This window comes from Nannobrachium achirus, assembly GCF_963921795.1.
Source record: "Nannobrachium achirus genome assembly, chromosome: 12".
In the NCBI taxonomy this organism is placed as follows: Eukaryota; Metazoa; Chordata; class Actinopteri; order Myctophiformes; family Myctophidae; genus Nannobrachium; species Nannobrachium achirus.
In genome coordinates, this window is record NC_137832.1 from 5,808,862 (window position 1) to 5,826,262 (window position 17,401).

Below are 17,401 nucleotides of genomic sequence, written 5' to 3' on the forward strand. Positions count from 1 at the left end.
CCACAGGCCCTTAAAACTCAACTCCAAACAGCCCAAAATAAACTAATTAGGGTCCTGCTTAACCTTCCCTATCAGACTCACCTCACCGCTACTCACCAGTTAAGAGTGGGGTGGCTCAGAGTAGATGACAGAGTACAGCAACTTGCAATGGGCCTGGTGTACAAGATACACTACACCACTATGATACCCAAGTACCTGTCAAAATACTTTATTAACGTTAAGGATGTCCATAATTACAACACCAGAGGCAGTGCCACAGATCACGTTCAACCCAGAGTCAACTCAAAGAAAGGGTCGAACTCGTTCTTCTGCTATACCACAAAAATGTGGAATGCCTTACCGAAGGCCATAAAGGAGTGTGGATCACTAGCATCCTTTAAAATTGCCCTGAAAAACCACTTACAGGCAGCAGCCGTTCGCAACTGGTAAAAAACCTAGCCCAACCCTACCCTCCCTGCCCCTTCCTTGTATATGTTACAGTATGTTTGAGAAACCAGTACGTTCATTGTAAGAGCGCTTGTTTTGTCGTTCACCACACACCAATCACCACCAGGTGGTGTACGACAGCCATTCACTCATACTCTATGCATTCACTAGTGAAGGAGCTGACGTCACTCGTTTGCGACTATATTTGCGACTCTATTTACTAGCCTAGCCTAGCCTAGCCTAGCTTAGCCATTAGCTCCATTGTAGTCACTTGGACAGGGCGTTTATCGTGCGCTTGCCCAGGCCTTACGGCCTGGGCATAAATATAACGATTGCATTCACCACGGCTTCGTAACTCGCGCGGCGCTCCGCTGGCCTGCGCGCCGCTTGCAATGTCGTGGACACTGGAGGCGAGCGGCTCCGCCTGGAAGACGTTGCTGTGGGCGAACGCTTGTTCCGCCCCATGCTACTCACCGAGTGCTACGTTTCTCGAACGTGCTGTTTCACTAACAAACGGTGACATATATACTTGTATACTTGTATATTCCTTGTATATACTTACTGTTTGTTTAGATTTACTGTATATTCCTTGTATATACTTACTGTTTGTTTAGAAGTACTGTTTTCTTTTCTTTTTTTCCCCCCTTTTTCTTTACATATCTACTGCATAGTACTGTGTTCTATTTGTCTGTCATTCAATGTTATATGAGATACTTAAATGGTTTCCTGTTGAAATAAGCTTAGTCTTTTCATGGATCTCCTTTTAGTAGACCTTGTACCAGTGAATTGTACCGTCATGAATCTGTACATTTTCCTATGCAAACTTCTAATAAAGCCTTCAATCAATCAATCAATCAGTCAATAGACATCATGTGATCCAGGAGTGATTTGTGTTCTCAGATGTTGTTTCTGTTGCCCAAATGTGACTTTCACTTAGTTTATTAGATTTATCACGCCCCCCCCTCCCCCCCCCCCCCCCAACACACACACACACACACACACACACACACACACACACACACACACACACACACACACACACACACACACTCAGCCTCTATACTGTACAATAATCCTGAACATCGTCTTCTTGGAAACAGATGATGTAACACCATATCTTTAATCTGATTGGCTGATTCGTCTAAACTACAGAACAAATCCTCCTTCCTTCTCTTTCAGACTCCACAACGTCTCTTGAGGGTTAGGATTAACATCTGTTTATTATCATCAGTTTATTCTAATCAGTTTATTCAGATTTATTAAATTCAGTTGAGTTTTGATCAGTGATGATGAAGATTACAGCCACCCTCCTCATCCTCTCCTCTGTCCTTCACGTCAAAGCCATCCCAGGAAGTAAGTACATTATTTATGTTATGATTTAAAATATAGGCTACATTTATATCTATTGACACTTATATTGTTATAAATATACATTTATATCATTGTATAAAATAAATATTCATATTATTTATATAAAATATCATCTGGTAAACTGTAGTGAAGTCTCAAGGGCATTGGAACAGTTTTTTTACACCACAACAAACACACACACACACACACACACACACACACACACACACACACACACACACACACACACGCGCACACACACACACACACACACACACACACACACACACACACACACACACACACACACACACACACGTGCACGCGCACAAACACACACACACACACACACACACACACACACACACACACACACACACACACACACACGTGTGTGTTGATGATGACTTTAAATCAGTTTGTTGTTGAATTTAATGTACTGTTTGTTTTATTTCCAGAGTTCCATGCGGATATTATACTCATTGGCTGTTCAGACACAACTAAAGAGGACATGTCAGGACTGGATGGTGAAGTGACGTGGTACGCAGACTTCAACAGAGGGAAGGGGGTTGGTGCTCGTCCTCCGTTTGCAGATCCAGTAGAAGACCCAGGAGCTTATGCATCAGCTTTGTGGAAACTGGCGTGGTGCAAAGCCACCCTGGAGATCTTCCGCACTGCCTTGAAGAACCCACCAGTGAAACAAGGTACACAAACACTAACTACCAGTAAGACTCCCTAATCGGGAGATAAGCGACCGTCAGGTCACAGTGTGATTTTAGGCCAAAATGTGTAGGAGAAGTGTACACAAATGTGTGTGTAAAAATCGGCCTGATGGTGGCGCTATATGGGACCGATGCATGTTGATGAGATGAGTGTAGCCATACTGTGTACCAATTTGCGTGATTTTAGGGCAAAATCTGTAGGAGCAGTGTCCACAAATGTGTTTGAAAAAACGGCCTGATGGTGGCGCTATATGGGACAGAGCCATTTTGATTATATGAGTGTAGACATGCTGTAACTATAACTATTAACACAATTATAGTTAACTACACAACTGTTGATGTCTAAATAATGTATAACGTTATATGATCATTATTTTATATAAATAAATAAATAAATAAATAAAAGCTTTACTATATACTGTATATCAGTGGTTGGTGGTCAACGGCCCCCATAATGATACTGCATGTATTTATTTGGCCTCCATCTGAAGATAAGTTGTGCCAGAAAACATTTAGGTAGTGCGCCTTGTAGATCTGCTATTTTTGAATAGCCAATACACACACACACACACACACGCACGCACGCACACACACACACACACACACACACACACACACACACACACACACACACACACACACACACACACACACACACACACACACACACACACACTTATTCAATCAGATCGGTGGTGATGTATAACATATCTCTGTATGTATGGCTGACCCTGGGTCTGTTGATGATGGATTTAATACATCTGTGTATTGCTGACCCTGGTGTATGTATTGTGACCCTAAGTAACATATTTAATATCTCTGTATGTGTATGTACTGTGTGGCTGACCCTGGGTCTGTGGATAATGTATAACATATTTAATATCTCTGTATGTTTGTGTATTTTGTGTCTTCAGAAGAACCCAGCAGCTCCATCTACCCCAGAGATGATGCTGAAGTGGGCGTGGCCAACGTTCTGGTGTGTCATGTGACTGGTTTCTATCCTGCTCCAGTGAGCGTCACATGGACCAGGAACAACCTCAACCTGACTGATGACATCACAGACACCGTCCCACAGCTCAACCAGGAAGGAACCTTCTACCAGTTCTCCAGACTGAAGTTCACTCCAGAGCAGGGAGACGTCTACAGCTGTACAGTCAACCACCAATCACTGAGCAGCCCTGAGACCAGATGGTGGGGTAAGAACTCTGTTCTGATCAATACTGTTTATTTAAACACTGTTTATAGATGATAAATAATACAGCAATAAGCCACGCGAGGCTTGTGGTTACCGGGGTAGTATACACCGGCTGAGAGGGTCGGAATCACTCGGCTGCACCTTGTGTTTCCCAACGCCTCTCAGCTGGTGTATACTACCCCGGTAACCACAAGCCTTGCATGGCTTATTGCTTTTCTAAAACAGTCACAATATTGCAACATGAAAATCATAGCATTCCATTATTTAAAGAAAAAAGTACACTTCTCTGCCACCAGGAAGAGACATTTCCTTGTTTACCAGCCACATCCCAGGAACGGAGTCGGAAGCCAGTGTGTGTTTATAAAGTCATTCTTTTTGCAAAAAAAATAGGGAAACAACATTTATGTGTTAGATTCGTCTCATGTTAAGAACCATATTCGATCCATACACACGTTTATTTTCATCCAGATTTATAGCTGCTATGTGGGTGAACATCACATCAAAAACGCTAGCATAGCAACCTCAACTAACAGCCGAGTATGTGCCTGGAGAATAGAGGCGCTTTTCGCCTTTACAAGCCCAGCCTGGAGCCATTCAGTCACTGTCCTATGCATGTGGGCGGTGCTTAGAAGCACCTGCACGGCAGGATTTGAGAGAAAATCAAACGCTCGCTTCTCTAGTTCAGCCTCACAGCACTGTGGAAAGAAATAACGCACCTGGCTTTGATATAAACTGATTCAAGGTGTGGGTTTAGCCTCATATACCACAGCAACCAGCCAATCAGAATCAAGGAATGGAACTAGCCATTTTAGAATGTTCATTAACACTGTTCTGATAGACACTGTTTATAAATAACACTGTCTATCAAGACAATGTTTATATAAACACTGTCCATAAATAAACATGATCTTGATAAATAATGTTTATAAATAAACAATGTCCTGATAAATACTACCCATTTATCTCACTTAGACAATCAATCAAGCAATCAAGCAAGCAAGCAAGCAATGTTCTGCCAATCCACTGGAAATCATGGAGACATAATTATGTGGGTTCATGCTGGTCTTGAGGAAGACTCACCCAATCCTATCACCAACCTGGACTATGCACTCTCTACTGTACTGTTAGCCCTGCAATCAGTTTGATGGAGTTTATTTATACACAGACTCAGTGTTCATCAGAACAGTGCTAATTATGACAAATATTGTATTTATCAGGACATTGTTTATTTATAAACATTATTTATCAAGATCATGTTTATTTATGGACAGTGTTTATATAAACATTGTCTTGATAGACAGTGTTATTTATAAACAGTGTCTATCAGAACAGTGTTAATGAACAGGTAGCACTTTACAATAATGACCTGTTACAAATCATTTATAAACATTTATAAGCAGTTTATAGATGAGTAATAAACATGAACAACTTGTTTATTGACATTTGTAAATGTTTAACTAAACATTTATAACTGTTTTAAACATCATTTACATGATATTAGTAAGGTATTAGTAAGTAGTAAACTAATCATGAATAAACCATTTATATACATTTGTAAATGCTTACTAAGTCATTTATAACCAATGCTAAAATTCACATAATGTGTAGGTAGGAATGCATTTACAAATGTCTGTTAAGGTGACCTCCATGTGTTGTTCATGTTTAATATACGCTTTGTAGATGTTATCAAGAGCCCTAATGTAAAGTGAAGACTATTCATTGCGACCATCAGGTTGCAAGTTACTATGAAAACCTCCCCCGGCTGTCTGTCAGTCCCTCTGTCAGTCTGTCCGTCACGTCACGTCACGTCACATCACATCACGTCACGTCACACTTTTGGCCCTACTCTTATCTCCAGCACCGTTTCCCCTATCCATGCCAAACTTGCCAAACTGCTAAACATGAACAAACATGGAGGCCACATTAACAGACAGTTGTAAATAATGAATAGTCTTCACTTTACATTAGGGCTCTTGATTTATAGATATTTAAGGAATGTTTTACAAAGCATAACCATGAACAAACAAGGTGGCCACATTAACAGACGACAGATGTAAATAACCAGTAAGACTCCCTAATTGGGAGATAAGCAACCTCATGGTGGCGCTAGAAGAGGGGCATGTGAGAAATCAGGGGCGGAGGTTGTGGTTTGGCAGCCAAGGAGTGTGTGCAAAGTTTGGCATGGATAGGGGCAACGGTGCCAGAGATAAGAGTAGGGCCAAAAGTGTGGCGTGGCGTGACGTGACGTGATGGACGGGCGGACATCCCGTGGAGGTTTGTATAGTAACTTGCGACCTCACGGTCGCAATGAATAGTCTTCACTTTACATTAGGGCTCTTGATAACATCTACAAAGCGTATATTAAACATGAACAACACATAGAGGTCACCTTAACAGACATTTGTAAATGCATTCCTACCTACACATTATGTGATTGGTTATAAATGATTTAGTAAGCATTTACAAATGTATATAAATGGTTTATTCATGATTAGTTTACTACTTACTAATACCTTACTAATAACATGTAAATGATGTTTAAAACCGTTATAAATGTTTAGTTAAACATTTACAAATGTCAATAAACAGTTTGTTCATGTTTATTACTCATCTATAAACTGCTTATAAATGTTTATAAATGATTTATAACTGGTCATTATTGTAAAGTGCTACCGACAAAGGTAATTGATTTCAAGGTCAAAGTATAATATCTAGTGCCGCGCTGCAAGCTTGTAGATATACTATTCTTGAAAGAATCGTGACAACCTGCGCAAGTCTTTGAATATTTCTTATCCTTCTAAGTTTGTTTCTCTTTCTTTTTGAAAATGTTTATATGTCAATGGTGACTGCATGGGAACGCATTATTGCATGCTTTAACTATAAAAAAAATAGCAGATATACAAGCTCACAGCGTGGCACAGAGCAGTAGATCTGCAATTTTTGAATATTTTGAATATTTCGACCCAATTGTGTGTTTTTTAACCTTCATGTCAATGGTGCTTAAGGACCCCCAAAATGATATGTATTTGGCCACGGACCCCCATCTCAAAATGTTCAGTTCCAGGGATCCCCCAGAGGCAACATTTGAGTTACAAAAAATACATTCAAAGATTTGCCTCATTCAGCGCCTCTGACCATGCCTGCAACTCCTGGTACTCCAACACCAAAAAGCCACTAAAGACTAAGCTCCAAACCTCCCAAAACAAACTGATTTGACTACTTCTCGACCTGGGGCCCATGACCCATGTTTCTAGTCAATGCAAATCGCCCTCCATCCCCTCAGTACCCACATATCTGAGCAAACATCTCCAAAAAGTTAGCGATACCCACAGCCACAACACCAAAGGGAGCGCACACAATGATCTGATAACACAAAATAAGACAAATATGGGTAAAATCTCCTTCTACATCACTGCCACCCATGCAGGTGTGGAATTCCTTGACTATCTCCCTTAAAACATGTAGCTCGCTGGCATCCTTCAAAACTGCACTAAAACTCACCTTTCAGGAGGCCAGAGAAGGAGGTAGATATCACTTCTCCCACAGGCGAGAGGTTTCCTATTGTCTGGCCAGGGTGGCAAACAGCACAATCATGCAAACACGTGCATATTGTGTAAATGTATTTATATCAAGTGTGTGTGTGTGTGTGTGTGTGTGTGTGTGTGTGTGTGTGTGTGTGTGTGTGTGTGTGTGTGCGTGTGTGCGTGCGTGCGTGCGTGCGTGCGTGCGTGTGTGTGTGTGTTTCTCTCCAGATGTGGAACAGGACCAGCCCAGTGTGGGTCCAGATGTGTTCTGTGAGGTGGGGCTGACCCTGGGTCTGCTGGGGGTTGCCATGGGAACCTTCTTCCTCATCAAAGGAAATGAATGCAACTAAAAACATCTGATGATTCAAACAGAGATGGTCATGTAGTAAACATATAGTGCACCATTTAACATTTTACACAATTTTGTATTAATATGGTAAATGGTGCACTATATAAATGCTATATATAAAATAAAATCAACTGATTTGATGATTGCTATGATAGAAAAATATTAATATCCAGTCAGGGTGAAGTCAAACATTTATTGAAGATTTCAGCATCAGAGAAACAGCATACACAGCATCAGAGAGCTCTGGCCTGCTGGCCAGAGCTTTGCCCTGTCGGGCAGAAGACTTCCTGAAGTGTCATATGGGACACCTCTTATACACCAAGATGCTCTCCTCTCCCTAGATGGAGAGAGAATCTAAACAGCTATACTAAGTGCCATACAGTATATAATAAGGCTGACTGGTTAAGTTGCAATGACCATGTATAGGTTCACTTAGTACAGGTTTTATGCTGACACAGAGTGAAGTAGTGGGGGAGAGAACTCAGCTGTTAGAGTGACAGCTGCAGGTACATCTACATGAGTAAGTAGCCTTGTGAGAGATTTAGACTATACATACACATATTGCACATTTGTAATACATTTGTTACACTATAAATATTTCTACCACATTCCATCCTTTTTTTTTGTGAATGAATCTATTCATTTACATACAGGATATTTATAGAGTGCCAAATCAATAGACATTTCAGACAATTACATGTTGAGCTATACCTTACAGAATAGTAGATCTGCTTGTTTGGGTTTGAGAGGTTTCTCTCGTTTTTTAAGGGTTGTCTGAATTAAACATAGCATCACGTGGAATTGCAATAGTGCAATTCGCTACATGGAATCTTGTAACATGGAATTTAGTCCTCACGTACAAGTGTTTTCAACAGAAACATTAATAAATGTGAAATCTATATTTGTTAGTGAACAGTCCTACATTCAGTCAAACTTGACTTGTTCTTGGTATCTTATGTTATGTTTTATAACATTACCAACTGGCTTGCTTGTTTACACTGAAATATAAGAGAGCTAGAATTTAGTAAATGTGAATCCATATTTGTTTGTACTTTGAAATTCTGTTTTCCAAAATCAAGAGCCCGCATGTCCACTCTCATCTGACTCAGTCATTCCTTGACCCTTAGTCACCATGCAGAGCTGCGACAACTCTTATGTTGGAATATCAGAATATAGACCATAAAAACAAATATTCTCACATTAGTGGCAAATGCCTTGTTGACTCATATTTTAGATATCAACTTTTAGCTAATATTATTCCTATATAAATTACTCAGCTTAATATCAAACACATAGTTGTTGTAGTCTTCATGGCGTCTCTCCGTTCCTCCCATCTTCATTTGGCTTATGGCATGTGGCGGTTAGTGTCTCTGCTTCAGTGATCTCCTCTGGGCTGGTGGGGACCAGTTCAGTGGCTCTCTGACGTGCCAGCATGTGTCTCCTTGGCTTGGTCCCCTCCTACTGTGGCAAAAGTCTGTTGGTGTTTGACGTGGTGTCGATTCCGTCACCTCCGCTGTCAATCTGTGTGAATTGGTGGTAGGCTTGCTTTCCTTGTTAGTGAACAGCAAGCTTCCCTCTGTCCATGATGTTGGAGCTGTCTTCACAGAATAGATCGATCCGCGAGGTTCCATTCTTGTAGATTTGATGAAAGTCAGTTCTTGTTGATTTTGCATAGCTTGCAAGTTGCTTCTGTCGTTGTCTCCTCTTTGTCCTTCATGGTGGTGGTGGCTTTCTCTGGGTCTGCTTTTCCAAAAATCTCCTTTCCCAAAAAAGTGTCTTCACCCCCGGTTCTTTTGAGCAAGTATCCATCTATGGTGAAAGATGAAATATTGCTCCTAGCTGGCTCGCCAATTATGATAGAAAAATATTAATATCCAGTCAGGGTGAAGTCAAACATTTATTGAAGATTTCAGCATCAGAGAAACAGCATACACAGCATCAGAGAGCTCTGGCCTGCTGGCCAGAGCTTTGCCCTGTCGGGCAGAAGACTTCCTGAAGTGTCATATGGGACACCTCTTATACACCAAGATGCTCTCCCTAGATGGAGAGAGAATCTAAACAGCTATACTAAGTGCCATACAGTATATAATAAGGCTGACTGGTTAAGTTGCAATGACCATGTATAGGTTCACTTAGTACAGGTTTTATGCTGACACAGAGTGAAGTAGTGGGGGAGAGAACTCAGCTGTTAGAGTGACAGCTGCAGGTACATCTACATGAGTAAGTAGCCTTGTGAGAGATTTAGACTATACATACACATATTGCACATTTGTAATACATTTGTTACATTATAAATATTTCTACCACATTGCAAATAGGGGTCTGCTGAACTGGGAACCTCTTGACGGATAAAGTTGATTTGTTTTCATGTTGATATTAAAATAAAAGTTTCTGTTGTTTGACTGGATTTATAGTTATATAAAAAAACATAAACCTTTATGAATCAATGATAATTGATTGTTTCAGTGGAAGTTAATAACATTACTTGTGCCAATTAACTCAGTGCCAATTGACCCTTCACTAAGCCCCTCCCCCAAAGTCCAATGCTAGCTTAGGAACCATTACTAAACTGGCAGCTTGCCCAGTTTGTCAGGGCCAGCTTTGTCAGCTGTCATAGCTGTCAATGTTATGTTGCCGCTCTCACACAGTTTGCAACATAATAGCAAGAATAGGAAAACCACGATAACGCGACGGTGACTATAAGAACTAATAACAGATTCCATGGACCCAGAAACGGAGGGTGCATTTTTCCACCCCTTTTCCCAAGCTGAAATCTGCACTTAAACTCAGGGGCGGATCTAGGTCCCCACTAGATTGGGAGCTTAGCCCATGCCCCCCCAATGGGCAATAATTTTGGCCACACCCAAAATAATTAATTAACCAGCAAGACGCCGGGCGAAAAGCGACCTCGCCCTCACAGGACGGAATTCATTTGCAAGTGCGGTTGTTTGTTTAAGTAAAATGTGAACACAATATTTTCCCAAATATGGATATGACTGATGTCTGACATCATAGATGTCTTATGTTATAGACCACATGTGACTCACACAATATGTCCATATATGGGCATTCCAAGCTATGGGCTTAATATTGATGACAATAGGGACCTACGGTCGCAATTAATTATTATTATTTTATTTATTTATTTTAATGATAAACATTTACTATTGACCATATTCACACCGAGACCATCTTGGATCACATGACCACACGCAGCCAATCAGAAGCTTCCGTGAGCGGCTCTTGCCTTACCCAAGATGCTGTTTTGAGCTTCTGATTGGCTGCTTGCTACCCTATGTGGTCATGTGATCCAAGATGGCCACTATATGAATATGACTAAATTATGTAAAATCTCCAGAAATATTGCATAATCTGGGGTGCCTTCCTAGTTGCCTATAGTCAACTTTCTATTGCACAGAACATTCTCTTTAAATACAACCTGTGTTAAAAGATGGACACTGTTGTAAATGACCCAATCTGTTTAATTTATATACATTTTAAAAAGCACATTCACATTCAGACCGGGAAAGAATCTGTCTCCTACAAGCTCTTGACCTTGTGGATCTGCTCTAAAGCAAAATGTTTCTAAATGTTTTACTTTTGGGGCTCCCTGGAACATTATATTTTGAGATGGGCTCTAAGGCCAATTATTACCCAGCTTGGTTGAATGCTTTATTCTGATTGGTCAATGCTGAAATCAGCGGTCTGATATTTCTGGATAACAGACCGCTCAGCTTGATAACAGACCGTTACCTAATCAACTGCACTGTGTGAATGTATTGCCGTATGCTATCCAACCTGTCAGCCACGTAAACAAACACACAGCGTCATATTCAACTAAACGTTGCTCTCAAGAATGTTTTGACACAAATATTTTAAGCGAGAAATAGACAACGCAGAATCAGAAATGGATTCTATCTGATCAGCACTTCCTTGTTTTCCAAGGTGACCGTGTTGCGCTGGGGGGTACAGCCCAGCGCAACACTTGGGTAATACTTTCAGCAGTCTGTAAATAAAGAAATACTTTGTTTTGTTTTGAGTTTTTAATCAAATAATTAATTGTATTGAGTAGCTGGGTGATAAACAGGATAACGACTGGCTCCTTCGTCGTTCTCCAGAAATAACAATCCCTTCGTGGATTGTTATTTCTAGAGAACGACCAAGGAGGCAGTCCTTATCCCGTACATGCACGCTTTTTGGGGTCCATATTAGTGTGTAGAATCATCGGCCTCAGGTCTTAACAGGATTAACACAAATATTAGCAAAGCTGTGTAAACAATATAGGGCTTTCACCACTAAGTATTTTTACTAGTCCATTTGTTCTAAAAGTCGGGTCCGGGTCCTTGAGGGAGTTCCATGGGGTCCTCAGATATTTAGTACACTTTCAGAGTTAATTAAAAATGATTTTACAATATAGATTGGAGACCCTGAGATAGAAATACCATTAAATGGGGGTCCGTACCCTAATGTCAAACTGGGGGTCCTTGAAATTAAAATGGATGAAAATCACTGCTAGAGCTGCAAAAAGTATTCTCTTATATATTTTCAAATGGGGGTCTACAGGCTAATAAGGGTCAATTTGTGGGTCCTTGACATGAAACAGTTTGAAAACCAGTGTACTGGTCAACTAGTTTGATTGTTTGTGTGGGACAATGTGGGACGGGCAGACGGGGTAGTTAATAGCAACTAGGCTATTTAGTTGCTATTATGCTTTGAGGTCATTTGATACAACCTATCATTTTGTTAGTAACCTGCTGTAGCCTAGGGGATATTTTAACAGGGTTAAAACCATCTTGCAGGAAAAGAGAATGAGAGAGATTTACAATGGAAAGCCAATTATTAGGAGGATATCCTAGTACCCTATAATGTATTCACATGCTGCTAGAGCAATGCTGTATGTGTCCAGTGTGGTCCAGTATAACTTGCTCACCTATCAACACCTGCGCATTGATTATTACTGGAGCCTGCCAGTCTAAATGTGGGATAAGGTCTCAATTTGTGGGACGCCCTCATTCAGCCATTTCTACCATTTGGTTGAGGTGCTTGATGGCCAATAATATCCACCTGAGGGTGCAGTGACTTCACACACCATGCTTTCCAAGTCATGTGACACGAGAAAAACACTCCTGACAGATGAGCTCTCTCCTGCAGGAATTTCAAAGCTAGGATGATTCTTTTTACATATTATCATCTCAGAGATGTTACTGAACATGCATAATTATGTAACAAAGTGCAATAAAAATTAATTTAATAATGGTCAAATCATTTTTTGAAAACATGCTTTACCAAACGGTAGATGTGTCTGTTGATGGTAAAGGTAGTGCAAGTAAAACTAAAGTATTAAAAACATATAACCTGACTTGCGTCAGATGGTGGCAGTAGTGCGCTACCGCCCTACTTTACCATCTGAGATCTCTCGGTGGGAGTTGATAGCGCTCGTAAAGCCCCGGGCCGGACCAATCAGCGGCAGCTACGGGCGGGCTCTGAGCGGCTCTGAGCCAATAGAGTCTGATTGCAGACCACGTGGAAACCCAGGAGGCGGATTCTGGGTGGAGCGTCACGCAGACAGGCCAATATGAGTGGTTGGAGTTGGCACTCCCAGACTGTGATAGACAGACGGCCCCATCCAATCACCTGCTAAATAATTTCAAAAAATGGCCCGCCGCTTACATCGAGTCTGCCGGAGCAATCCCAGATGGATAGTAAGCAGAGCAATACGCATTGCTGCTATCATCTGGCGCAAGTCAGGTTAAAAAACATACTATTTACTATGAATAATTACAACTTCTACTAATTCATTGTTGTTATCATGATACATTGAATTTTTTTCATTATAATATATCCTGAAATAGTTCTATAAGTAATATTTTATTTTTATTTTTATTCATGCTCTACCAAACGGTTGAGATGTCTGTTAGTGGTAAAAGAGTAGTGTCCAATCAACATACACAGTACACCTGTTCACCTATTCAACCCTAATTATCAAAGTTCAACATATTATCTAAAGTTCATAATCTGATATTAGTTTTGTCACTAATATGTCAAGGAAATGAAACAATTTGCCATTATCCAATCTTCAGATATATGCCCCCAAAATACATGAAAATTAGGCATTTTTGCGCATATAATGCGTAATTTGCATATTTAAAAATAAAGTTTCAGAAAACTTGTAATACATTTTTTGTTTGTTTTAATGTAAGTAACCAGTAAGACTCCCTAATCGGGAGATAAGCGACCGTTGGTCGCTTATCTTCCTGATCCATGTTGATGACATGAGTGTAGACATACTGTGTAGTGATTTTCGTGATTTTAGGGCAAAATCTGTAGGAGCAGTGTCCAAAAATGTGTTTTTAAAAATCGGCCTGAAGGTGGCGCTATATGGGACAGATTCATGTTGATGGGATGAGTGTAGACATACTGTGTACCGATTTGCGTGATTTTAGGGCAAACATTTTAGGAGCAGTGTCCAAAAATGTGTTTTGCAAAGAATGGGCCTCATGGTAGCGCTACAAGAGGGCCATGTGAGAAATGAGTGGTGGGGTCTCCGCGTTGCCTTGGCGGACGAATAGGTACCGGCCAGTGTTGTTTATGGCAGGCATTTTAGATTTAGTCTTAGTCTTAGTCTTTTTGACGAAATGCTTATTAGTTTTAGTCAGATTTTTGTCATTTATATCCTTGATATTTTTTGTCTAGTTTTAGTCGACTAGAACTCAAAAGGTTTTAGTCAAGTTTTAGTCGACGAACCCACACAAAGGTTTTAGTCCAGTTTTAGTCAATAGTTTTAGTCAAAAAGAAAAATGTGTCTTTAAATAAATAAATTAAGTATGAGACATTGGAAATAATCAAAGTTGACAGGTGCAATTGAATTCATGAAGCAATAGATGTAGGCTAATAACAAGTGTATATTACACCTGCCCCATCCTATTTATATGCACAGTTCACACAGGAGGCAATATAATAATCAAAGTCGTGTACACTGTAGGGAGCTACAATGGAAAAAACTATGGCTCGTGTACCAACCGGTGACTTTGTACACGACTTCGTACATTTCCCATAGATTCTATGGGACTTGAACACTTGCTCCTGCCCTTCGTGTACACGGTCTGTGCCGTCTATAGTTTCTCAATGGGGGGCAGCAGAGAGCCATATGTACACAGGCCCTAGTTGGTGTTCACGACCAGTAGTTTTACATGAACCCTCAGAGGGACACTGTGGGCTTATCAAGTGGTCCGTGGTGGTTCTCAAAGTGAGGTCGGGGGACCCTCAGAGGGACACTGTGGGCTTATCAAGTGATCCATGGTCGGTTCTCAAAGTGAGGTCGGGGGACCCTCAGAGGGACACTGTGGGCTTATCAAGTGGTCCGTGGTGGTTCTCAAAGTGAGGTCGGGGGACCCTCAGAGGGACACTGTGGGCTTATCAAGTGGTCCATGGTCGGTTCTCAAAGTGAGGTCGGGGGACCCTCAGAGGGACACTGTGGGCTTATCAAGTGGTCCATGGTCGGTTCTCAAAGTGAGGTCGGGGGACCCTCAGAGGGACACTGTGGGCTTATCAAGTGGTCCGTGGTGGTTCTCAAAGTGAGGTCGGGGGACCCTCAGAGGGACACTGTGGGTTTATCAAGTGGTCCATGGTCGGTTCTCAAAGTGAGGTCGGGGGACCCTCAGAGGGACACTGTGGGCTTATCAAGTGGTCCGTGGTGGTTCTCAAAGTGAGGTCAGGGGACCCTCAGAGGGACACTGTGGGCTTATCAAGTGGTCCATGGTCGGTTCTCAAAGTGAGGTCGGGGGACCCTCAGAGGGACACTGTGGGCTTATCAAGTGGTCCGTGGTCGGTTCTCAAAGTGAGGTCGGGGGACCCTCAGAGGGACACTGTGGGCTTATCAAGTGGTCCGTGGTCGGTTCTCAAAGTGAGGTCGGGGGACCCTCAGAGGGACACTGTGGGCTTATCAAGTGGTCCGTGGTGGTTCTCAAAGTGAGGTCGGGGGACCCTCAGAGGGACACTGTGGGCTTATCAAGTGGTCCATGGTCGGTTCTCAAAGTGAGGTCGGGGGACCCTCATAGGGACACTGTGGGCTTATCAAGTGGTCCATGGTCGGTCCTCAAAGTGAGGTCGGGGGACCCTCAGAGGGACACTGTGGGCTTATCAAGTGGTCCATGGTCGGTTCTCAAAGTGAGGTCGGGGGACCCTCAGAGGGACACTGTGGGCTTATCAAGTGGTCCATGGTCGGTTCTCAAAGTGAGGTCGGGGGACCCTCAGAGGGACACTGTGGGCTTATTAAGTGGTCCGTGGAGGTTCTCAAAGTGAGGTCGGGGGACCCTCAGAGGGACACTGTGGGTTTGTCAAGTGGTCCATGGTCGGTTCTCAAAGTGAGGTCGGGGGACCCTCAGAGGGACACTGTGGGCTTATCAAGTGGTCCGTGGTGGTTCTCAAAGTGAGGTCGGGGGACCCTCAGAGGGACACTGTGGGCTTATCAAGTGGTCCGTGGTCGGTTCTCAAAGTGAGGTCGGGGGACCCGCAGAGGGACACTGTGGGCTTATCAAGTGTTCCGTGGTCGGTTCTCAAAGTGAGGTCGGGGGACCCTAAGAGGGACACTGTGGGCTTATCAAGTGGTCCGTGTTCGGATCTCAAAGTGAGGTCGGGGGACCCTCAGAGGGACACTGCGGGCTTATCAAGTGGTCCGTGGTGGTTCTCAAAGTGAGGTCGGGGGACCCTCAGAGGGACACTGTGGGCTTATCAAGTGGTCCATGGTCGGTTCTCAAAGTGAGGTCGGGGGACCCTCAGAGGGACACTGTGGGCTTATCAAGTGGTCCATGGTCGGTCCTCAAAGTGAGGTCGGGGGACCCTCAGAGGGACACTGTGGGCTTATCAAGTGGTCCATGGTCGGTTCTCAAAGTGAGGTCGGGGGGCCCACAGTGTCCCTCTGAGGGGACACGGCACAGACCGTGTACACGAAGGGCAGGAGCAAGTGTTCAAGTCCCATAGAATCTATGGAAAATGTACACAGGCGTGTACAAAGTCACCAGTAGTTTTACATGAACCCTCAGAGGGACACTGTGGGCTTATCAAGTGGTCCATGGTCGGTTCTCAAAGTGAGGTTGGGGGACCCTCAGAGGGACACTGTGGGCTTATCAAGTGGTCCATGGCCGGTTCTCAAAGTGAGGTCGGGGGGCCCACAGTGTCCCTCTGAGGGGACACGGCACAGACCGTGTACACGAAGGGCAGGAGCAAGTGTTCAAGTCCCATAGAATCTATGGGAAATGTACACAGCCGTGTACAAAGTCACCAGTAGTTTTACATGAACCCTCAGAGGGACACTGTGGGCTTATCAAGTGGTCCATGGTCGGTTCTCAAAGTGAGGTCGGGGGACCCTCAGAGGGACACTGTGGGCTTATCAAGTGGTCCATGGTCAGTTCTCAAAGTGAGGTCGGGGGACCCTCAGAGGGACACTGTGGGCTTATCAAGTGGTCCATGGTCGGTTCTCAAAGTGAGGTCGGGGGACCCTCAGAGGGACACTGTGGGCTTATTAAGTGGTCCGTGGTGGTTCTCAAAGTGAGGTCGGGGGACCCTCAGAGGGACACTGTGGGTTTGTCAAGTGGTCCATGGTCTGTTCTCAAAGTGAGGTCGGGGGACCCTCAGAGGGACACTGTGGGCTTATCAAGTGGTCCGTGGTCGGTTCTCAAAGTGAGGTCGGGGGACCCGCAGAGGGACACTGTGGGCTTATCAAGTGTTCCGTGGTCGGTTCTCAAAGTGAGGTCGGGGGACCCTAAGAGGGACACTGTGGGCTTATCAAGTGGTCCGTGTTCGGATCTCAAAGTGAGGTCGGGGGACCCTCAGAGGG

General features: G+C 43.0%; 1 protein-coding gene across 1 annotated transcript; it reads left to right on the plus strand.

Moving 5' to 3' along the window:
- Positions 1 to 1,712: 1,712 nt before the first annotated feature.
- On the plus strand, positions 1,713 to 7,574 carry LOC308294922 (H-2 class II histocompatibility antigen, A-R alpha chain-like; the record flags this gene model as incomplete). The annotated part of the gene is made up of 4 exons (XM_080737862.1): positions 1,713 to 1,779; positions 2,235 to 2,480; positions 3,413 to 3,694; positions 7,446 to 7,574. 4 exons carry the CDS (start codon positions 1,713 to 1,715, stop codon positions 7,565 to 7,567), a joined length of 717 nt encoding a protein of 238 aa, XP_080593988.1. The 3' UTR covers positions 7,568 to 7,574.
- Positions 7,575 to 17,401: the final 9,827 nt, after the last annotated feature.